This window comes from Alosa alosa, chromosome 13 (assembly GCF_017589495.1).
Source record: "Alosa alosa isolate M-15738 ecotype Scorff River chromosome 13, AALO_Geno_1.1, whole genome shotgun sequence".
NCBI lineage: Eukaryota > Metazoa > Chordata > Actinopteri > Clupeiformes > Clupeidae > Alosa > Alosa alosa.
Window position 1 is genome coordinate 15199797 of NC_063201.1, and position 23167 is coordinate 15222963.

The following is a 23167-nucleotide window of genomic DNA, read 5'->3' on the forward strand; positions in this document are numbered from 1 at the left end:
CTCTCAAAGAGCTCAATTAATTTAATCTGAAGAATGCTGAAAACTCCATGAGACTGACTACAAAGGCCAGGCTATTGCAGTGCTCATATTTGTACAAGTATTCGACTCGACTTGACTTGATATCGATATCTGTGAAGTTAACTTTGTCGCGTACCAACTCTAACTTTTTTTTACTTGATATGTGTCAGAGCCAGTTGCTCCAGGGGGGTTTCCGCCCTTGAAGACTGACAGGTGAAATATGCCTCGTGGGCCCAGTGCTGCTGCAGTGGGAGTTCAGCTCAAGGTGCCCGGGAGCATGCTGTTGGCACATCTCTCACACACACACACACACACACACACACACACACACCACACACAGTAACTGTCAGACACAACACAAGTAACACACACAATCGGTAACCTGCAGTAAACTGCACGTCACCTTACATCACCCCAGCAGCAGCAGCAGCAGCACAATGCCTCTGCTCCACTCTGCCCTGCTCTCCTCACGGCCAGTGCTCCCTGGGACACAGCAGGGGGGCTCAGGTTTCAAGATGTTTCATCACAGTTTCAAAAAATCGTCCCCGGATCAGCTAAGACAGCTAGAAATGAGTGTCTAATTAGAAATGAGTGTCTAATTGAATTTGACCCACACTACATTTCTATGGTATCATTGTGGTGTAAAGTAATCACCTAAAGTGAGATCTATCAAACCCCTTAGAGCCCTTGATGAAGGTTCTCTGCTCTTTCATAGCCTGCCGATCAAAGCCCATTTTTCTTCCAGGCTTGTGGTCAGGCGGCGGAATACATGATTTTTTCGGCCTCGACCACACCCGTAGTGCCCCGGCAGGCCTGGAAATCAGATAAGTGTCACCGTGCATGGAGTTGAAAATCCATACTTAGAGGAGTTATTTTAGTGACACTGTCCCCATTGTCTGGTAGAAATAACTCTGCGGCCGAGACAAAAGCGCTACTGTTGAGAAAGCATTAGCATGCAGAATCTCTGGTGTTTTGCTGCACCATTCCTCCCAGTACAGTATAGCTATTGTCTTACTGGGAGAGAGCAGAGCTGCTTGGCCTAGCGCTGGGGGAACCAAAACCCGTTGGCCTCGGTGGAGGCGACGCGCTGAAGCCATATATCTCTTTACACACTGTGTGCCTTACAAGGGAGTGGGCACGAGTGGACAAATGGAAATTACAGTTGTTGGATTACACTGGAGTTTTTCATGCAATTGTTGATAATGGTTCTTAAGAAATCCCTGTTAATATTTACAATTTTCTTGTGTGATTATTGTGTTTACTTTCATTTAGTCAGCCTATGACTTTCTTATTAATACCAATCTTTGTTGGTCAAAGATTCTGCTAAGTTGTTGACAAGTCTCTACATAGCCAACCCAGACTGGTACATGTGTTTCCACAAGTAAAGACCATATGAACAGTCAATGACCATAAGCAAGTGAATCATCTCCATCATGTTAGACCCTTGTAAAGTACTGTTAAAGAATCCCATCATCGTTTTCTGATGTTACTGTGTGTTTGTGTGTGTGTGTGTGTGTGTGTTTGCTGCTCTTAGAAGGGGTGGGGGCACCAATTTGACAAACAGCTGTATTGTCTGGTGCCCTTCAGTGTGTGCCAGGCCCAGTGCTGGGCCCATGGATAACCCTTGTTGTTGTTTCTGCGCATGTCCAGGCGAGGCAGATGTGAACCAGAACAATGACCACCCGTCCAAGAGGCCGGCGGTGACTGACTCCACGGGTGCGGAGGCCCCCGAGGAGGCCTGGAGCGGTGCCAGCGCAGCTGACCCGGGCGACGGGCCCCGCCCCCACTTGGTCCGCCTCTTCTCCCGAGATGCCCCGGGCCGTGAGGACAACACCTTCAAAGAGCGCCCCTCGGAGTCCGACGAGCTGCAGACCATCCAGGAGCACAGCGGAGCAGGCACGGAGAGCGGCTCGGAGTAAGCAAACCCCAGGCAGGACGTAGACTCATAAGCGCCCCCCAGGTCCACCCTCATACGCTTTGCTAGCGCTCTTTTTCGTTTTTCTCTCTCCCCCTAGCCGACAGCTAGCTCGTTTTTGTTTCCTCCCCTCTCTTCCTCATCTCTTTCTCTAAACGAACCCCCCTTACCAACCAGCCAACATGAGCTCTGGAACCTCTGGACAGGCAGCCTTCGGCCTCGGCCGGAAAAAGAAGAGCCCCGGCGTCCTGGATCAAATCGGAAAGTTCTTCGGAGGGGACAAGAAGAAGAAGGGCAAGGTGAGGAAGAAGAGGGAGATTTATTAAGGAACTGTGGTCTGTTCTGTTTGTTTGCCGTTTATCCAGTTTTATTGTTTGAGTTGAGGGTTTTTTTTTATTTTTTATTGTTGCTTGTAGGAGTGTTGGTGCAATGGCAGGAGAAGCCATAGTCTGTTGTTTTTGTCGGTTGTATTTGTTGTGCATTGCACGCAAGTGAGATCACTTTAAATGTATGGTGATGAATGGTACAGATGTACACTCAATGAACATACAAGGGTATTATTAACTGAGTTGTATTTCTAAAAAGAATTGTTGAAAATTGAATATTGCTGTTGATTTGCAGTACATTACTTTAAAATAACCAAAAAGCTCACTTTGAAAGTTCTCTTTAAATGTGGTTAATATTGGTACTAACAATGGACTCTTTTTCCACAACTGTATTTATAATGGCTCTTGTGGCTCATGGTTGATGGTACTAGTACTTGGTACCAATGTCATAGTGCAGATATTTCTTTCTCTTTGAATGAATCTCGAGCCAGCTGGTACTTGGGTGCAGCATGGGAGATAAGGTTAAAGAGTAATATTTGATATTTGTCCTGTGTTACTGCTGATATATTTTATTTAGAAAGTTCAGATTATAAATATTGCATCATTTGGTCATTGGTAAAGATGTTTGTTAGCAGCTTTAAGGACTGTACACATGGATATAATAATGGGTGGTAAGCTGCATGTATTATATTCCAATTATTGGATTTTGGCCTTTTCTTAATGGTGTGTTGACTGACCTTAAATATTGCCAATAATGACACACCTGTTGATTTCACTCCTTAGAAATAGCACACCATGCTATTCAAGTAGGTTTATAGTAATATTTATGTACAAAGCTGATCTTCTGGGTATTGATTGAATCCAATCCATGGTACAAAAGTGGTGATATTAGCACAGGGAAACCAGTGGATCCACATTGCCTTCTTATGTCTTCAGTTGTGCTAAATACTGATGCTATTTCCCAAAGTGCGCTAATGGAGTCATGGCTTTGTGTGTACGAGAGTAGTTCTGACAGGGTGTGGTTATGAGCATTTTCAAACTCATGCTGGCTGAAGTCTAGCCTACCTCTAGTCTGTGTAATCAGATGTTGTGAGAGTAATGCTAGCCAGTTACCCGCCCCAAGAAACCCTCTACATGAAATGATCATGAAATGAACATAGATGCTTTCTGAATGATCATATGAAAAGGGACTTCAAATGGCTCTTAACAATGTTAACAATATGCAATTCTCCCAGCCTTATCCTGATAGCCCACTAGAGGGTAAGCAGGAAGAAACGTTGCTCTGTTCTCAAGACTTGAAGCCACTGGCTTCAGCTGTTGTGGTTGGAAAACCCCATGTTGTATACTCTTACACCACTACATAGTATTGCCCATATTAGGATAGGATAGACAGTGAAACGTAGAGTTTAGCCCATGTTAACACATGAACAAATGCAACAACCCTGGTTAGCCTGAGCTTCATTTGTGTACAGGAACAAGATGGAGTCAGACCTCCACATTTATATTAACATGAAATATTATTGAGCTGTTTTATATCAGTTTACAGTTTACTCCAAATAACATATTTGCTGTTCCCACCAAAGGTATGCCTTTAGATTTCCAGCCATTTGGAAACCTTTTTTTTATCTGCAGTATTTGATAATCTGTGTGTAACTGTAGATAGACCACACTCTGGTTCTATAGCCATCACCACTCCTGTATGGTTTTTCACAAAGATCAAACTTTTATTTTCTAGTCACAGACTTCATCTCGTGTTTTTTTTGCCTGGACATGTATCCACTTGGCCAATGGATATGTAGTGTTATAAATCCAACTGCTGATGTTTATTATTAATTTTGTCTAATTTTGTTTTTTTATGAACATTCCTTTAATATCAATGCGTTGTGTGATGATAGGATGTTGCTGAACTATAGGGATTTGTTTTGTTTGACATCTCATTTTCAGAGAATTGTACAAGTACAAGTGCCACATTCATCTGCTGGTCAGCCAGTACCATTTGGGATCATTTGGAAAATCTGTTTCATTTTCAATCTACAACCTTTTCTGTTGATTCTGTGCTATTTTACTTGTATGTGAATAAGACCTTTTGCTCGTTAAATAGTTGACATAGTCAGCAATTATTTGTGCAATGGTGTAATTTTGTTTCGTGTTAAAAACTGGTATGTCACAGATACATTTTGTGATCTCCCCTTTTATCATTCAGACACATTTTTTTTTGTTGCTGGCTCTGAACAGAGCAGATTCAGTCCAGTCAGTAGGTGTTTTTACACAGTCACAGGAATGACCAAAATTAACTGAATCTCAGGACTTTTAAGCTGGAGTCCCAAGTTGTTTTGTGTAGTTGGGCTGGTGAAAGGAGATGCTAAGTGATGCATATTCCCTCGATTCGGTCCCGTTTTCCTCCCACACTGGACCGAATAGCTCTTTGTCACAGGGAGTCTATTAGTCACACAGCGAGCTTAGACGCATCGAGCCCTTAGTCCAACAGCATCCTGAAGGGGAGATGAGATGTAATTAAGATTGCTGTTATTACGCAATTTATTGATTGAGTTAAAAACATAGGCGGAAATGAGCTCTAACACAAAGTTTGTTTTTAGTTTGCCTTTGAAATGGGACACAATCAATGCCATAAAAACAAATAGATTTTTTTCAGTGGTGAATTTTATTAAACTTCATTCCGTTTGATATTAAACCTCTAGAAAATATCAGATTAGTTCACTTTAATTGGTGTGGCTCTATTACAGTTTCTGAGCCACGTGCAGAGAAACTCTGAACTCCTTAAGCCAGCTCTGTAAAACTTGCCTCAGGTTTCTTGTCTTTTACAATGTCAGGAAATACGTGTTTATGTGAGAGAATGGTGTTGATCCCAAAGGGAGTGTGTCCCCCTTTGTAACACTTTACAAACAGTACTACAGTGCTTGTGGTTATCTGTATTATCCACATTAGTAAGCCGTTCCCAACCTGATCCTCTTCTAAGCTTTTGGATATCAGCTTGATTAAAATCTTTAACAACCACCACACTGTATCCTCCTAATTATTGCGTTTTGTCTTCGTTTTGTCTTCAATTTCTGTTTGTTTCTAATAACTATGTTTTTAACCGTTCATTATATACCTTATGGTGTTATTAACATTAATTAATATGGCTAATAAGTTGTCAGCTTATTCATCCTAACCCTAAACACCTCCTGGATGTGAGGTTCATGGAAAGGCCATGTGGGCAGTGGAAGTCGATATACTGTACACTGAAGTCATCAACCTGGGACCATCAGTAAGTAGACTTCACCGAATGGGAATGAGGCTGTTTACCTCTCTCATTAGCCTATGAGTCACGTAAAGCTGATTTTCTTCTGTAAAGATGGATGCAGATGGCGCACTTACTGCTATGTTAGCTACCCAGCCCCAGGTCAGGAGTTCAGCTTCTATATAAGCACAGTTACTGACTGGCTAAATGTTAGCCTTTACATTAGCATCTTACTGTCACTTAAAGATGAAAGCTACTGAGAGACCAAATCTGAAGTGTGACCAATTAGACTCTGACTTATGAGTTACACTAGTGTACTCTCACTACTAGCACTCTCAGTTCTAGACCTTTCCACGACCCTGCAAATGAAGATAGCACCCCAACCTCTTCGGGCTGGTTTTTTTCCAGAAAAACTCCCACGAAGAGTAGAGTTGGTGTGCACTGTGTGTGGGCTTGAAGTCTCACATAAACTTACTTCTTAATCCTTCTTAATCCATTCCCTCATTCTCTCTTTCTCTCTTTCTTTTAATCCCTTCTCTCTTTGATTCATTCCACTAAGATTTGTTTACACATTATTGTGACAAAGACAAATGGATATTTATGTGAAGAGGTTTATTTGTCTAATACAGTAACTCTCAAAACAGTTGAAAGGTAAATAATTACATTTCTCAAACACGTTTTTAAGTTGCTTAATTGCAGTGAATATCACTGCTTGTCCAGGAGAATATTTAAACATCTCCTTAATGGACATTTCTAATCTTAGAAATTGCTAGTGACTTTTTTTTTGCTGTCACCAAGTCATTGTTACAACATGACTTAAAATTCTGTAAATATTCTTCAAAGGGTTTGAAGACAAAGAGCTGTCGGAAATTAGAATATATTTGAACATTTCCCTCTTGATAAGTAAACATTTGGCTGAGGTGATTCAAAGGTGACACTGGAAGCCACTGCAAAGCATATTTGGAATATGAATTACCCAGCTGGGCGTGATATTATTATATCAGCTCCTACATTCATTTGAATTTAAAAGGGGGAAAGGAATGAATAAAATTACTTTATACTAAACACATGAAATGCAATGCAACAATGAGCCTTTGCATTTTTTGAACAGTGAATGTTTCATTTAAAAAACCCTCAGGCGGCTCTTCCTTGGGTATATCTCAACACAGGCTTGCTGATAAACCATATCAGCTGGCCTCTAGCCATGCCTGTTATAAACAGACAGCTCCATTTCTGTTAAGGACTGGAGAGCAGATGAATTATGATCAATAGTATTAGTAGGAAGAGATGGGTTATTGTGTTTGGTTATCATTTTTGTTTTATACTAAATTTCATGACTTGTTTTCTGTGTAAAGCACCCTTTTCAGTGGTCACCAGCATGGGTGGATTATGAACTTTCGGGCCCCTGGGCCCAGATGTATTAAGGGCCCCCCACTAATTGTCGCATATGTGGTAGGGGGGTTTGGGGGTCCTCCCCCAGAATTTTTTTAATTTGTTTGATGTGATTTCCTGTATTATGGTGCATTTTGGAGAAGGCCAATACTAAATTCAATCAGATTCATAGCCTACATCCTGATTTGTTGATATTGAGGCAATGATTCCATGCAAAAGCTTGGGCTTCATGGGCCCCTGGGCCTGGTAGGCCCGTGCAGTAATCCATCAACACAAACATATCGTATCCTGGGAATGTAGACTTATTCAAAGTTAATGAAAATGTGTGAGTTGTGGGGGTAAAAATACAACATAAATAGACAATGTGAAAAGCTGAGGACCACACAGAAGAGACACACTACCTCTCTTTGACTCTGAGTGTGTGATATGTGCGTGTGTGTGTATGTGTGCACAGTGAGCAGTCTGGCACAATGCAGTAAGGCAAGGCCAGCAGGTTAAAAGCAGCCTCTTATCCACACTCCTCTGTCCCACAGATAAGAACCAGCGTGGAGACAGGGCATATGTTTGTATTCCTATAGGAAGTATTTTTGTATAAAAAATGACTGCCTTCCCAAAGTAGTGCGCAGATGACAGAGGGGACACTCTTATGCATCCGCTCTCTACCTCAACCCTAGTAGTTTCACATCCAAATAAATGTGCTGTCTACCGCTCTGCTTTTGTGCATGACAATGAGTTGTGTTTCCTGTCTGAGTTCTGACAGTTTCAGCCACCATGCCCCTTGCACCATGCAGCCATCTTTTCCCCTGTTTATTTCAGAGCAGTGCATATTTTGAAATCTAAATAGAATGCCTTTTTGTAAATAATATTTTGAATATAAATGGTATGTATATAATAGATCATATTGTAAATATAAATGGTATGTATAGTATATACGGTATAGTAACAGTAGTATTTTAACCCATACCAAACAAGATCCTAAGACTCTGAGAGCCCACTGTGAGGAGAATAAAGGGTCATAGAAGTGGTGATAGGTTATATCCATTTGTCCCCACGGTAAGGGTAACTCTTGCCAGGAATATCAAATATTGATTTTTCTCAGACCTGAGAGCAGCACCCTTTCCTAGGGCAGGTTGATGAGGGGATGTGATAGTTATCATGTCCCCCGAGCGAGGTGTCAGACTGCAGGACCCCTGTCCATACCGTGCGTCCGATAGTGCAGTGCAGACCCCTGCTGCTCAAGCTGACAAGGCTGCGCTCTGGAGAGCCAGGCTCTCCCTGAATCTCATCCAACTCAAAGACTCGCTCCCCACAGTGCAGACGAATACACACACCCTCGACAAGGGGCAGCTGTCAGTTTTGACAGAGGCGACGGAACGTGAATGCCCCCCATACACACACACCTTGTCATTCCCTTTTTCCTCCTTTGGAGTTTGTCGATTATTTTAGGAATGGGTGGAGAGTAGCAGAGCGTATCAGGAGGCATCTCCGTGTTCAGTGTAACAGATGGCACCAGCTGTAGAGGGCAGGCAATTTTGCGACCAGACATGTTCGCTTTGACTCAATCGAAACTAATTTTACAAATTTAACATCAAAGTCGAGTCCTACAAAAGGAAGCCGGTGACTGTTATTTCTGTTCGGTTCACAGCGGCCTCCTTTGTAGCCAGAAGTGGTGGCAGAAAATGGCTGCTTCACTACAGGTGGAGCAAGAACCTTCAATCATCATGTTTTTTTCATTTTGGGAACATATATATATATATAGCTAAAGGATGAAGATAAAGACTGATATGCAGCTTTCATTGTTGCTTGGAAATGCCCACTCATGGACATGGGCATATTTTTCGTAACATACTTCTTTTCCATAAAAACCTTAATGATTTCCTGACAATGAGACATTATTTTCTAGAAAGAAATACGTATTTCATTTAAGTGAGACACTTGTGTTTCCAGTGGCTTTGTGAGTGGTCAAGGGTTTGTTTTTTCTCACTCCCTACTTCAGTGAGATAAACTAGAGAACCTCCTTTAAATACACAAAACACCCACCCTCTCATCTTCACCTATAGAGTGGTGGTTTGAGGGGCCTGAAGTGCAGTCATCTCTAAGTTTTCAATGGGCTCTGAAAGCAAGCCACAACATGACCAGAAACTTTCACCCGCCATTTATACCAGTCATTCTCACTGCATACATTCTTACTGCCTGGGTTTATTTCTTTTGATTTCTTGCAGTTCGTCCCTCATTCTCTCCCTCTGCACACACACACACACACACCGTCTTCAAGGTCCACTTTCCACTTACAGTTTGAAATGGAAAGGCAGTGGCTTTGACAAATGTGGCCTCTCTCACATCTCCTGCCTTATTGCCTCCTGCTAACCTGTGTAACCTTTCGATTTCCCATTTGTCAAAAAGCAAACAAGCGTCCACACAGATATTCTGTTATGAATTCCCGACGTCCATTATGGTGAGTTACAACTGCAATAAGACACTGCCAAGCCTGGCAATGCTGTGCCTTGTGCCAATAACATCAGACCCTGGGATGTACCCTAACAAGGATATGGAGAACATGGCAATGCATCTGAATGAGGATATGTGTCCTGTACTGTAGGTTTTACTTGTTGGCCTGTATGGAATCAATGTAAAGTCATGTCCTGTGATGTGTGTAGAACCCAAGGCATTCTGTTAGAGGAAATCTGAAGTCTCTACTGTACACGATATTGAGACTTCAATATCAATATGGCTGATTGTATTTATTGTTAAACACAGAGGAAATGCACTGAAGTCTCTGTAAACTAAGATCATTGTTTTGGAATCAATTCATGAGGTTAGAACCCAAGGCATTCTGTTAGAGGTGTGACATCCTATATTGGGAGACTTCAAATACAGTCCCTTGTATATCAATATGAATAGAAAAAAATGGGTAGCTAAACAAGACACTATGCACTGTGGGTGCAGTGGTTGTATGCCTAACTGTGAATCAAGGGGTGTAAACTAGATCCATTTGAGGTTATGTGTGAGAGTGAATAAAAATGGGTAGGCATATACTGCAAGCATAATTCCCCTGGGTCTGAGCCTGTGCTCTGGAGTGAACTGAATGAGGTGAGAGCTCGTCTGTCTTTTTTACATCTCCCCTCTTCCTCCTGCCGTTGAGGTAATCACCTTTATTCACCTGGAACAGCTCCCTGACTCCTCGTTCGGTTGGGCATTATCACGGTTCTGATTAAGGACCCCGGAACTCATAAAAGACCGTGAGGCTATTCAACCAGAACAAACGGCAAACGGCCTGAGCTTCACAACACGATTCAAGAACACAGACTAAAATAGCATGGCAGATAATGATCATCCGTGTGGTGCTGTACGTGACGCCTGTAGGTTGGAGCTGTTTCACTGCGGTTACTTAGTGTGAGTGTGTATAGCCTATGTCTGTGTGTGTCTAGTGAATTAATATCCGGACAAAGTAAAGTAAAGGGAGTCTTTGTAAATTCAGATATGAGTGTGGTTTTGTATTGTGAGGAAGACACTGAGAGAGTGTGAGACACTGCCCTGCTGATCCTCATAAACTTCTCTGACCAGCTATTTACTGAATGGATGTGGTTCCGATTGATCAGAGGTGCGGCGCGGATCAATACCAGATCGGTTCCGGCATAACGTTGCTGCTAGCTGAGTTTATTTATTTTGTTTACCGTAATTGTTTCTCTGAGTGCTTTAACATTTTCAATTTTCATTTTTTTGTAGCCTAAACTCTGTTCTAATAAATTATCTGTATGAGTGAGGCAGACACACGAGTGCTCTAGTCGAGGCCACTCCTACAAAGGCAAGTATAATTGCACCACCATCTTTATGTAAACTGTCCTGCTGTGCTCTCCTCTGAAGTACTCTGTGAAGCACAATCACAGAAGCTGTCTGCATGTTGACACATTTTGCATGTTTCTGTGTATATATATATATATATATATTATTCCTAAATATTATTTATATTATTTCTGGTAGTTGTATATCTAGCATGATCAGTTGTAATAGATAACATTACCTTCAAGAATAAATGTGAAAATTCTCCACAGGAAATCATTAGCATACACCACCTAGTTTAACAATCAACTTCCATGTTAATGATTGAAACTGCCCTAACAAATAAATATTTTGACTAAAGATATTTGGGCATCTCTGCTATATACTTCTACAATGTCTGAAATTCAATCTCATTATTGGTTAGGCTACTTGAAGGTAATGTTGCAAACAGCCTCTTTCAAGCTCCCTCGTAATATTTCTGCATGACTTTGGGATGTTCCAAGACTATCTGTGCTGCTTTGGATTTTTCTATCATGAAATTTCTGCATGACTATGAGATGTTCCAAGACTATCCGTGCTGCTTTGGATTTTTCTATCATGAAATTGTGTGCCTAAATGTGGACTAAATGCTTGACTGTGACTGTGAAGTAAAGGTGGTGTCTGTCCCTGTTAGGGCTCCTTCCGTGGTCTGTCCTCCTCCCCCCAGCGACCTGCTGCGTCCCGTAGTCGCCGTGGGGATGAGAATGCGGTGGTGCACTTCTTCAGAACCATCGTGAGTAGCGTAGAAGATTTCTCACCCCGACCCCACCCCATAGACCCCCTGATACCCACCCACACCCGTACACTTGTGCCAGGCCATACCCCTTACCATTACAGGGAGATGTAGTAGTAAAATAACTACACTACCTCACTTCATTGAAGCTGCAGTCTGACAAAGGTTCAGAACACAAAGGAAAAATATCTGAAGGAATACTTCTCATTGCCTCCAAATTTATGTATATAAAACAGAACTCATCAATTGCCATAGACTTGTAGAAATGGGTCCCTGTTTCATGAAAGGCCAATGAAATTCGATATAAAACAGCCAGCTTCATGAAGCAGATTCTGGAAGGTAACCAGTTTAAACTGGTGACATGTCTGTCCTTGACGTTCAAGTAGGCCTACACACTTGACTTGAAAAGAGTCAGAGTCTCCCCACACACCCACTCCAATAACACTTATCTGCGTCACACCACAGTTGACTAACACAAAATCCCATGAGAGAGCAGAGACAGACAACAGTTGGCATGTTAACTGTTACACCGACACCTCCTCCACAGCCATGATGAGCCAAACTGCACGTCTACTCACACAGATCACCTCATGATTTATATATTGTGCTGTGCTGTCTGGTATTCTCACCAAACAATGCTCACTGCTATCTCTGCAGGTGTCTCCTGCCCCACCCAAGTCTAGGGTAAGTCTCTGCCATTCATGGGTTGACTCACAGCATCCTCACTACCACAGCCTGTATTGGAGGGAGCTGTAGGTGTCCTGTCCTGACCTCTCGCAACCTCTTAGCTTTGTCCTGAAACTGTACTGTAGCTTTGTCATTTTTCTCTTCTCCCTTGTTCTTGATGAAGTATTTTAACTTGCTAAGTAAACTCACACAAGCTGGTGCCCACTTGTGTGATTTGCTGCTCTCTTGCCCCTCTCTGTTCTCTCTCTCTCTCGCTGTTCTCTCTCTCTCTGTTCTCTCTATGTCTATGTTGTTTTCTATATCTTTCCAACCCCTCTTGCCTTATTATCCAACCTCATCTTTCTCCCCCTCCCCCCTTGTCCAGTGGAGAGGACTCTCCGCAAAGTTAGGCCTGGTAGGTGGTCCGAAACAGTGATCAGCACCAATAAGCCAACCAAACTAAGGCCTGGAAAATAAGCTTGCTGCCACACCATGTTAATGATATTTATGGAAGCGTCTTGTCTTGAGCGTCACATCATGCCGAATAACATGCAAAACCATCTCTGTGCTGTGGTTCGTCTGCGCTGTAGTCCATGTCTTTCATGTGGCTTCTACTCGTTGCTTCCCTCTCTTGTGGTTCACTGTCTCTCACTGTTCATCTCTCTGTTCCTTTCCGCCCTGTTGATTTCCTGAGTTTGCTTCTTCCTTTTAGCTGGGTGTTTTTTTTTTTTTTTTTTGTGTTTGTGTTTTGGGGTTTTCAATTATTGAACAGACAGTGCAAACTGAAGGGGTGAGCTGTAGGAGGTAAGGCACTTTTAGAAAGATATGATCCAATCTCTCAGAGGCATAACTGTTCTTCCTTTTTTTCCCCCTTCAACCCATCTTCGAAATCGCCTTGATGCATTTTTCATTCTAGTTTAGAGGTGCTGGTATATATTCTTTTTGAAATTATGGGTGAAGAAGGCATTGCGATCCACTCAAGACACTTTAGATTCATGTTCAATAAATCGCCTGCTCTTTTCTAGCAAAGCCTCTACCACACAAATAGCTTTTTTATTTTTCTTAGATCACAAACACACATACAGTGCATACCAACACTAAGTCCACATGACTTTTAGTTTAGTTTCCCAACATTTGCTTTTTGCAGATTTGCCTCCAGTTCTGTTTATCAAATTATTTCATGGCCATTTGGCTGATACTCCAGAAAAGTTAGCACAGGGAACAGAGAAGGAATGCATTTTATTGTCCTAGCGTTTTTCTTAGATCCTCCAATGACAGTAGGCTACAAAGGGCCCAGTTAGACTAGTGTTTGCCCCAGGCTTTGCTTATCTCTGGTCTGGTCTCTCTCCATCAACACAGGCTGACCAGAAGAAAGGTCGTGCTGGGGACGGCCAGGGGACCCTGACCAAGATCTTCAAAATGGTAAATGAGTGTGGCTCAATCCTGTAATTCCAGTTTGGTTTCGGTTTCCAATTAAATTCAGTTAAATTTGATTGAGTTCAATTGGACACATTTCCATTCATGTCAAATTGAGATTTAATTTTTTTTGTCAATTCACTTTTAATTGGGCTCAATTCTTGTCAATTATTGCAATTTTCTGTGTTTTGGGACAAAAACGGCAACACTCACAATCCATCCACTAGATTATTCATAGTCCTTTGCTTCTTCTTTCCGCTTTCCAACACTATATGATGACCAAGGTCATCACCAGCACCCCTGAGTGAGTTGCACATGACAAGTTGTATTCTGACATTGAATCACTTCCTCCCTGAAGATTCTTCTTTGTAACTGAATTATCCAAGACTGAATAGATTTATATCGTCTAGAATGGAAAGTTTATAAATTGATCATCATTCTTCAATCAGAGAGAAAGAGAGAGAGAAAAAGAGAGTCAAGGAGATAGAGAGAGTGAAAGAACGAGAGATGGGGTCAGTCTAGAAAACGAGAAGAGCAGAGAATAGAAAAGGGTCCAAGAGGTCCATGAAGCCAAATGAAGCGTTGGCTTCAGAATATAGAGTCTATTGACGTCAGCGGGGTGGCAGCAGCTTTTCTTATGTGCCAGCTATTTCCAACAGCCTGTAATGCTGGTTCAGAAAAGAACCCCACAGCTTTAATGATATCCATTCACAGAGCTTTGCTAACTACGTGATGCTACTGATAGTCAACCCAGGAGGTGAGCTTCCCGGTGCTTGGCTGCATGCAAGCCCCGGTCACATCGCATGCTTTTAGCCGGGATAAAAAAAAGCGCTGCATTAGCAGGACATGACCTTGCTATGGCATCATGAATGAATGAATACGTGTTTGTGTGTGAAGGCTTGAGGTAGGTATAAAATACACCCAGCACACACACACACACACACACACACACACACACACACACACACACACACACACACACACACACACAACAGTAATTTTAGTTAATAACAGGTATACAGAACAGAGGTAAATGCCAAAAAAACACAGATGTGGAGGAGGTGACAGATTAAAGTCCCCACATTGCCAAACCAACACACACTGGCATCCAAAATTCAGTGAGGAGTCTAATGTTCCTTCCCTGCCACAGATCAGCAGACTTTCTGTCCTGTTTGTTTTGATGGCAGACTTCCCAAAAAATGTTCCCCCTTTTCTCTTTTCTTGGGATACAAAAAGCAATAAAGCTTGGCCAGATTCAGTTATCCATGTAGCAGACATTTCTCCAAGCCATGGATGGTGCACAACAAGTGACTTTGTGCACCTTTGTTGTTTCTCTTTCCTCTTTCATTCTATATACCCCCCCCCCCCACACACATATATTGTGTGTCTTTAGAGTTTCATAATCATAGTTTCTGATTCTCTCAAATTTCTCCATCCCTATCTCAGAGTGCAGTGATTGCACCTCCCTCCCTGATTAAGTACTGTTAGGGCTCTGATAACTTCCCATTGCTCTTGCGTCACGCCTGTGTTGCCAAGTGCCCTAATCTCTTGGCCATGCTCCGGTTGTGTTTTGGGATGGGATTTTCATTAGCCAATCAGCCGGGGCTCGTGATACACCCTATTCAATTACGCAGAGTGATAACTACATCATTCAAAACCCTCCGCACACTCTTCGCCTGAATAAAAAACTGACAAAAAAAGTCTAACATAATTATAAATGTCTAATGCAAAGCTGAAGACAACTACACTTGATTTTAGTTTATGTAGACCATGGTGCTTTGGTAAGGCAGTCCTTTAAAAAAAAAAAAAAAAAAAAGTATTTCACTACACTTAGTACATGTCTGTCATTCTAAACGGAACAGTGCAAAGCTAATCTGCTTTACAGACGGTTTTGATGCCATGTAGCCTTTTGTCTCTGTTTATTTTGTTTTCCGTCCTCAGTAGCAATGCTGCATTTTCACCCCCCGCCTCTGTTTATTGATTGTGCTTCGGAGCTCAGAGTGCCAACAGGAATAGCTTAAAGCAAAGGCTGCTGTCTCTTATTCCTTTTGTGCGCAGGAGATTTGAAGGGTTTATATAGTATGGATTATCTTAATTCCAATCACTCCTCCCAGAGATTCGTCTCATTTGTATAATCATGTTTTGTTGCCGTCTTCCTCCAAACCCATATTTCCTCTCTCCAAATGTAAGATCTATTCATGGGAAAAAAAGCTTTATGGTGCTTGCTTCCAATGTGAGATAAATTTAGTTTTTCAAAAAAGCAAACTTCAGATGGGGAAACTCAGCAGCCAAGCAGCAAGGATTTTCAAAAGACAAAATTCACCAGGGATCTATATGCAAAAACTGTCCTTCAGCTGCAAACAAAATACACAAATTATTTCCAACTGTTTCAGGAGCATACCCCTTAACACAGTCATAAATAATTACACACACACACACTCGTGCATAATTACACATTTGAATGGACAGAGCTGACAAATCAAACTGCAATACAGCTCCAAATCCTTGTTTGTGTTTATCTGTCAACAATAAATGTCCCCTTTCTAAAACTCTGCATGCACTGCATGCTTTTATTGTTACCTGAGAGAGCAGTGACAATGTAGAGACCCACTGTGAGAATTAGTCTGACCTGGCAGCCATTTTTGTTGGTGTGACTTTGTGTGTGTGTGTGTTGTTTGCTTCTTCCCTCTTCTGCATTTCAGAGCGGCAGCCGGTCCGCATCGCCAGCCAAGCGCTGAGGTCTCCGACGCCTCCCACTGCGAAAAAAGGAAAGGAAGTTTAAGGAAAAGAGGGGGGAAAGGAGGAGAGGGGGGACAGCGCAGAGGAATCTCCATCTCTCCTTCCACTCGCCTGGCAACCATCCCCCACCTGGTCCTGCACATCTAATGCACTAACCTCACCCAGATCGTTGATGGCAGGTGGCAACACAATCTGTGCCCCCCCAAACTTTGGCTACCCCCTTCTCTGCAGTCTTCCATTTTGTCGAGTTCCATTTGTTGTCCCAAACAGTCGAGTTGGTCCCACGTTTGCCCAGTCAAGCAACCCAGGTTATTTATCTCTGCCCACAGTTGTTTATCCTCCGTCTGCCTGTCTTAAATCGAATAACACCGTAACAATATCTACCCAGACTGGACTGGGTTGAGGCAGGTTCAAGATAACCGTCTAGCTACAGACCTTCAGTGTGCCTTCGGTCCAGCTCTGGTTGAGTTCTCTATGCCATATGCGTCTCGTCACACCTGTCCTTGTCTTTCTCAAAGGGGCATCTCTGTGAATCTGTATAATCAAGCACAGCTTAGATAATATGATGTTTGAAGCATTAGATAAGCAATTCCAGCTTATGTGAGGCACTCTTTGTTAAGTGTTATTCATTAGTGTTAATGTTCTGTACAGCATGTTGTGCACTATTTCTCAACATCATGTCTTGTGTATGATACTCCTCATGTGTTTCCCATGAAAGCCTTTGACTGGGCATGAATTGTAATGATGTTCTTTGAAGCTATCTAAACAACTATCTAAACTTCCGATGGAATTCTATCTTTGTTGCAGTATGGATTGATAATTTAACAATAAAAGGGTATGGCCATCCTTTCCTAACAATTTTTGTCTGTCTGATTGAATTAAAACAAAGGGTTAATTAAAACACTGAGGCTGTGACCGGTTTGGACTAAGTACTAGACGTTCCTCTTCTGAATTGTACTGTACTGTCTCTCCACCCCACCTCCTCTCCAGGATTGGTGGATCTGAATGCAGGAGTGCCAGTGCACAGGATGTTACATCACTGTGTTTATGTGGACACTAGTAGTACTTGTAGATTTGACCTTTCCCTCTTACAATGTCCTATGTCATTTAGATCTTGTCTTCATGTAGTCTCCATTTCAATCTTTGTCTTCAGTCATCTGTTGATACCACAACTAAATGCTGCCCTGCAAAAGAAAAATAACAATAAGAAAGAAAAAAAATCATGTAAGACTGTTCTTCATTCTCAAATGGACAAAGAATGTAAATAACCATGCACAGCACACAACACCACACTTGTGAAAATATCCAGCACTGACCGCTAGAAGATGGGTGGAGAGATCCAGAGTGGAGAAGTGGTTCCAGTGACAGGAAGGGAGACTGAATAAAAACTCACGCCAATGCGTGTGTCTTTCCAGGAGTCTAAACTTTAGACTCTATAGAGTAGGGGTCTCAAACTCAAATGAGCTGGGGGCCACTTCTGCCAACGTCATCTGATTAGAGGGCCGGCTATTTCTGAAAATGCAAAATGTTTTTTTTTTTTCAAATACCACACAAAACACAAAAAACACAAAAGTGCAAGTGTTTTTATCTCTTTTTAGACACCTGTGCTAGCAACCTTAGCTTATAAATAAAAAATAATGATAAAATAAACATTAATACGCATTATAAAACAAACAAAAAGCATAAAAACAGGTATAAAAATATTTTCCTCTCATAACTTATTTAAACCTGCATGGCAAACTTTAGGCGCCAGGGTTAAGAAAACAACACCATTGGATTTTGACATCAAAATTTCAAAGGGTTTGAAAGTGGTCAGAGATAAAGTCCTACTGTAAATATAAAAATCTATATAAACAAAAGTTTATGAAGGGGGTAATTTGCCACTGGATAGCAAGCACTTCAAATTATGCACCTTTCAGTAAATACTGGATGTTGAACTTATTTGAGCAGGTTACTTTCTGTTTTGTCATATTACCCATATAACAAATTAACAGGAAAACAGTAGGCCTAAAATGTAAACCAACAATAGTAAACTATTACTAGCCTATAACCACAAACCGTTATTATAGGCCTACAATAATGTACCCTGGTCAAATCAGTTCCTATCGTGGGTGACTTTGTAGTTCTTCAGAGCCCTATTTTTACTACCCCTGCTGTCTGTACCACGTCCATTACGGACACTATCGTCACGATTACCACTGCCACCTCCAGCTATGTTGAGCAGAGGGTCGACATAAGCATGGTATGCTGGACACCGTCATATACACGCAAAGACTCACCTCCATTCACAGACGCAACGTGACTATCACTGTCAATAGTCGATCATAATCTCCAAAAGGCAGATAGGCTACTCTCCTTCAGAATCAGAATAGGTGAATAGCATAGCCTACCCAAGACTTCATGACACGTGAAAGTTTTTTCAACATTTGGTGTCGGTCTATTTCTGCTTCAATTTGTGCAAAAGTATGGCCTGCATCGCTTCCACGTCATTACAAACAAATGCACGTCTTCGTGTTTCTCGCGTGTAAAACAGCATTTCCTGAAAACTTTGTGCAGCGAATTTGGGCTTGAACCGAAGCTCTGGATGTCTAGCAACTAGGAGAGTACAAATGGGATTTGTCACCGTCTTGGATCTATCGTCTATTTTAACCAGTGTTGTTGTTTGTCGCAATTAAAAATACCCTCAAGGGCCGAATTACATATTATTTTGTAATCTGTTGCCTTGCTTAGTTCTTGTACCTGACATGAAGTCACGTCTGACTGGTCTGGTTTCTTAACTTAATATGAATAGGCTAAAGTTTTACAAAAGAACAAAAGAAAAAATCTTTCTAACATTGTAATTATCTAACATTGATGGTCTCTAGCTCAATTCTTTTCCACATGGAGAATCATCGTCATCCACCTGCTAAATCGGAACTAGGGGGTCCAATTAAATGTAGCCCCCTCTGAATAAGACACGGGTAAAATGCCTCAATAAAAACATTTGATATCCTTTTGCATTCAATCAAAGTAATTTTCTCATCAGGGTAGACTCATACATACAATTAATAAGCACACAACTCAAACGGATTCAAAATATATAATAATTACATCATAATATATTTATATATCATAAATAATGAAACACATAGTCTGTAGAAAAAAAGGCTACATTTATTCTTAAATATTTTAAGGAAATACAAAATACATTCCTGCGACAAACTTTGTACAGTTTAGTTTATGTACACTGTTATAGCAACTAAAATGGGAGAAAAACAACTTCCAGATCAAAGCGACCTGCACAGCAGTTTCAGCATCTATTGGCAAAGGAGGGAAAAAACATTCTCATGGAAATATCCAAAACGAAAAAAAACAAAAAAAACATAAAATCTATCATACACTATTTACATTTAAAAAAGGAGGACAATTCCACGCAGTACAAAATGATTGAATGCCAGCTGAGATTCAATAAATGGCAATGTCCACTAGTAACGCTTAGCAACAGGAAGTGAGCGCCTGACGTTTCGCACACGCTGTGCTTTGCACGGCAGCTTTGACGGCAATGACCGCCATTTGAATTCATAACTGCAGGATCTGCAGGTAGAGACAACATAGGGGGACCTGACATCCGAACAGCTCAAGGCTGCCCCCGCATCTTTATGGCAAATAAAACTCAGTAACTGAGAGCAAAAAAAAAAAAAAGAAAACAGAATACAGTAGCTTGCCTTTTATAAAACAACAGAGTGAATATACACATTAGAGTAAAAGTAGCGAGGCAGACATGGAAGCTACATTTAGCTGTAGTGGGGATCGACTGGGACAAGGGAATCGACTGTTTTGCATGGATGGTCTGCTATTCAGATTAACACTCCAACCAAGGACAGCCAACTTTGTGAGGGAGTCCTCCACCTTTAAATCCACTGCATGCTTTATGTGCCAGGCAGATGTCTCTTATCCATCCTCAACATCATTTAAAGTAAATGTTCAATTTAACTTTCATATCCAGAACGTTCTGATGTTAACTGGTTAAGTGTTTGAGGGCATCCGTTGTTAATTAGACCACAAGTATCTCGGGGGGGTTCCCCTCCCAGACATTATGCTGGGGAGCATACTAAGAGCACCCAGAAACTGTATGTTAATCAGCAGTAATACTCTGCCCCTGGCCATTCCGTTTAAATTCACCTTCACTCGGTTGTTCAACATGCTCTAATGACAAATGCTAACGCAGAGAACAGAGTTCACTTTCTCTGATGGATGAAAGAGGATCTCGCGATGGACACTTCCACTGACCCCTTGGTTAAGGACAGATCGAAATGAAAGCAACGATATGGGCTGGTTGACTGTTGCATATAGATGACTTTCCCAAGCACGTGTCTAAATCAGATAAACTCGGAGCGGAGGTCAGAGCTCCTCCATTTGTAAACGACTGCCGCGCCCGGGAGGTTATCTGAGGCACCGGAAGAGGGAAGAGTCCGCGGCGCCCTGGACTGGCCGGCTGTGGACCGGGCGGAGTTCGTGTCACACATGATTAAGCGGCACATCGGCTGCTGGGCATTCTGTTAAAGTGCTACTTTTTAACTTTGTTTTTTGGCTAAGCTGTACTAAACAACAGCTGCTCGAAAAAAGGGTGTGTGTGTGTGTATTTATTTATTTTTGGTGACCTTCCACTGACCACTTTTCGATCAAAAGCCATTCCACAGTGTTTCATGACAAATAAATAACCTTTCATGAAAAATCTGACAAGGTCCATAACTAACAACTATGGATAGAGAGAGAGAGTGTGTGAGAGAGTGAGCAGGTGACAGAGAGAGAGAGATAGAGAGAGAGGGAGAGAGAGAGAGAGAGACGGAAGATAGACAGCTAAGATGAAAAGCGCCAGAAAAACAGACTCTGAGCACGCTGGGGGCAGGTGTTTGAGTTAATTGGCTCGTGAGGGTCACTGGGAGTTGAGAGGGACGTTAGCAGCACCGCGGGGGGGTAGAGAGAGTGGATAAGTGGGAGGGGCTATGGGAAGACGCCAGAGATGCACTGCCAGTCGGAGGCAGACTCCTGCACCACCTCCTCCAGGTCCAGCTCCGCCGACTCTTCCTCTTCCTCCTCCTCGTCATCATCGTCCTCTTCCTCCTGATGCTCGTCGCCAGTGGTGACTTCCACGCACACCTCCGACTGCTGCTGCCGCCGCTGTGCTCCCTGCTGCTGGGAGCGACCTGAGAGAGAGAGAAAGAGAGAGAAAGATAGAGAGATAGAGAGGGGTTTAATAATTTATTTATAAAACAATTACTGCACTTAAGGACAACCTAGTGATGTGTGTGGTGTAATATATATATATATATATATATATATATATATATATATATATATATATAATAAGAGTTGTCAAGTGAAAAAAAAACGTATTAATTACATACTCTGTGATTAATTAATCTAAATTAATCATATTCATCAATTTTTGCTATGAACGCATTTTAAAAATATTGCAATTTAAATTAATTTTGTCAGGCGCCAAACCAACATTGTAGACTAGAAGTTCAACGTCTCTTTTATTATCATTTTCACTGTTGGGCGCAGGCATCAAAGTAGTGCCTGGTGTCAGTTTCTAAATGACTGAAGTTTCCACTCACTGCCAAGGTAATGCAGTCCATTTAGTAAGGGAGTTTAGTTAGATGGTTGGTCATAGATAAGAGTAAGCAAACAATAAGTTTGCGTCTGAACGCCTGCTCGGTCGGGAGTGGCTTGACAAGGCTGGCTTCTAGCGTAATTTATTATCATCACAGGGTGTGTAAGCTCGTACCTCCGCGTTGCTACTTACTATAAACTACTTACTGCATGAATTACAGAGAACGATGCTCCTGTCAACAGTAATATCTGGGCGTTCTTTAAACGTAAATGTACCATTCACTAGACCAAGCAGCGCTTTCTCGTCTGCCTCATTCACTATGTCACTACAGCAAGCTAGCTATCTAGGTGACATTGCATCCATTTCAATTTAACTCAGTGTTCAACACCTTGGTTTGAGCCCAAGGACAACTTAATAATACAAAACAATAACTCACAGACCACCTAACTTTCTAAATATCCAGAAAAACAGGTGTACTTCAACAGTATATATAATACACAGTAAACCATTTGATCAAGTCTACCTTGCTTGTCAGATGGTTAATTAAGTTTTCTTTATTAACTAACCCTGTCTTGACAACTACAAACTCTTAAGATGGTTTCCCAAGCTGCTGTAGAGCTAGCCAGGATAGTTCACAGTTCGTTTAACTGGCATGAGGCCTTGTATGCTACAGATCTCAGACTTCAGGCTGTCTTTTACAGACTTCAAGCTCTGTAGACAGAGTGTAATTGAACATTTGTTATCTATCTAATGTTTAATTTATTTACCAAATACATTTTTGGGTTTCATATGTGAAAGAGATAAGATATGGATCAAAATATTATTCAATCACTTTTTTAAAGAGTCACTCCAAGTTCATTTCAAAAGATTGTGTTTATGTTCGAACACCCCAGCATCCAACAGACGCCTTTAAACCAAAAGACAGAGGGGGATGACCGAGTGTCATGCAAGACCAGGACATGCCCTGACCTCATTTGCTCTGTCCACATCTCCTGGCAACCGGCAAATGCAATTATGAGCATTTGTAAGGGTTTTGAGAGAGAGAGAGAGAGAGAGAGAGAGAAAGGAGAGTGAGAGGTCCCTGAGCACAAATTCTTCATAATTCACTCAACTGATTAAATGGGCTCGAGTGCTTGCCTCTTGCTCCACTCTTTCGCTTTCACACCGTTGTGCGCACACACTATTTCTCTCCATCCACTTGTTCTCCCCTCTCTCCGATCCACTGGCTCTCTCCGTCTCTCTCTGCATGTTCCTTTATCTTTCCCACTCCCCAGGCAGATAGGAGAATGTGAATGTAAAGCCACCA

At 41.8% G+C, this 23167-nt stretch overlaps 3 protein-coding genes across 5 annotated transcripts in view; 2 read left to right on the top strand and 1 right to left on the bottom strand.

Moving 5' to 3' along the window:
- Nucleotides 1-2165, top strand: part of LOC125305455 (myelin basic protein-like) — a 40750-nt gene extending 38585 nt beyond the window's left edge. The window contains exon 4 of the mRNA XM_048260178.1: nt 1669-2165. Within this exon, the coding sequence (XP_048116135.1) occupies nt 1669-1937 (269 nt within the window). The 3' untranslated portion in view covers nt 1938-2165. The remainder of the gene's footprint in view (nt 1-1668) is intronic.
- On the top strand, nt 2101-17123 carry LOC125305456 (myelin basic protein-like). Of its 3 annotated transcripts, XM_048260179.1 has the most exons (6): nt 2101-2232; nt 11346-11444; nt 12102-12128; nt 12496-12525; nt 13470-13532; nt 16229-17123. In XM_048260179.1, exons 1-6 carry the CDS (start codon nt 2116-2118, stop codon nt 16262-16264), a joined length of 372 nt encoding a protein of 123 aa, XP_048116136.1. In that variant the 5' UTR covers nt 2101-2115; the 3' UTR covers nt 16265-17123. The 3 variants fall into 3 exon arrangements, with proteins under 3 accessions (XP_048116136.1, XP_048116139.1, XP_048116138.1); XM_048260182.1 differs by lacking the exon at nt 13470-13532; XM_048260181.1 differs by lacking the exon at nt 12496-12525.
- Nucleotides 17124-19400: 2277 nt separating this feature from the next.
- The window catches only part of LOC125306209 (zinc finger protein 236-like), an 89915-nt gene continuing 86148 nt past the window's right edge, over nt 19401-23167 (bottom strand). Inside the window, 1 exon segment of the mRNA XM_048261433.1 lies at nt 19401-21451. Within this exon segment, the coding sequence (XP_048117390.1) occupies nt 21249-21451 (203 nt within the window). The 3' untranslated portion in view covers nt 19401-21248.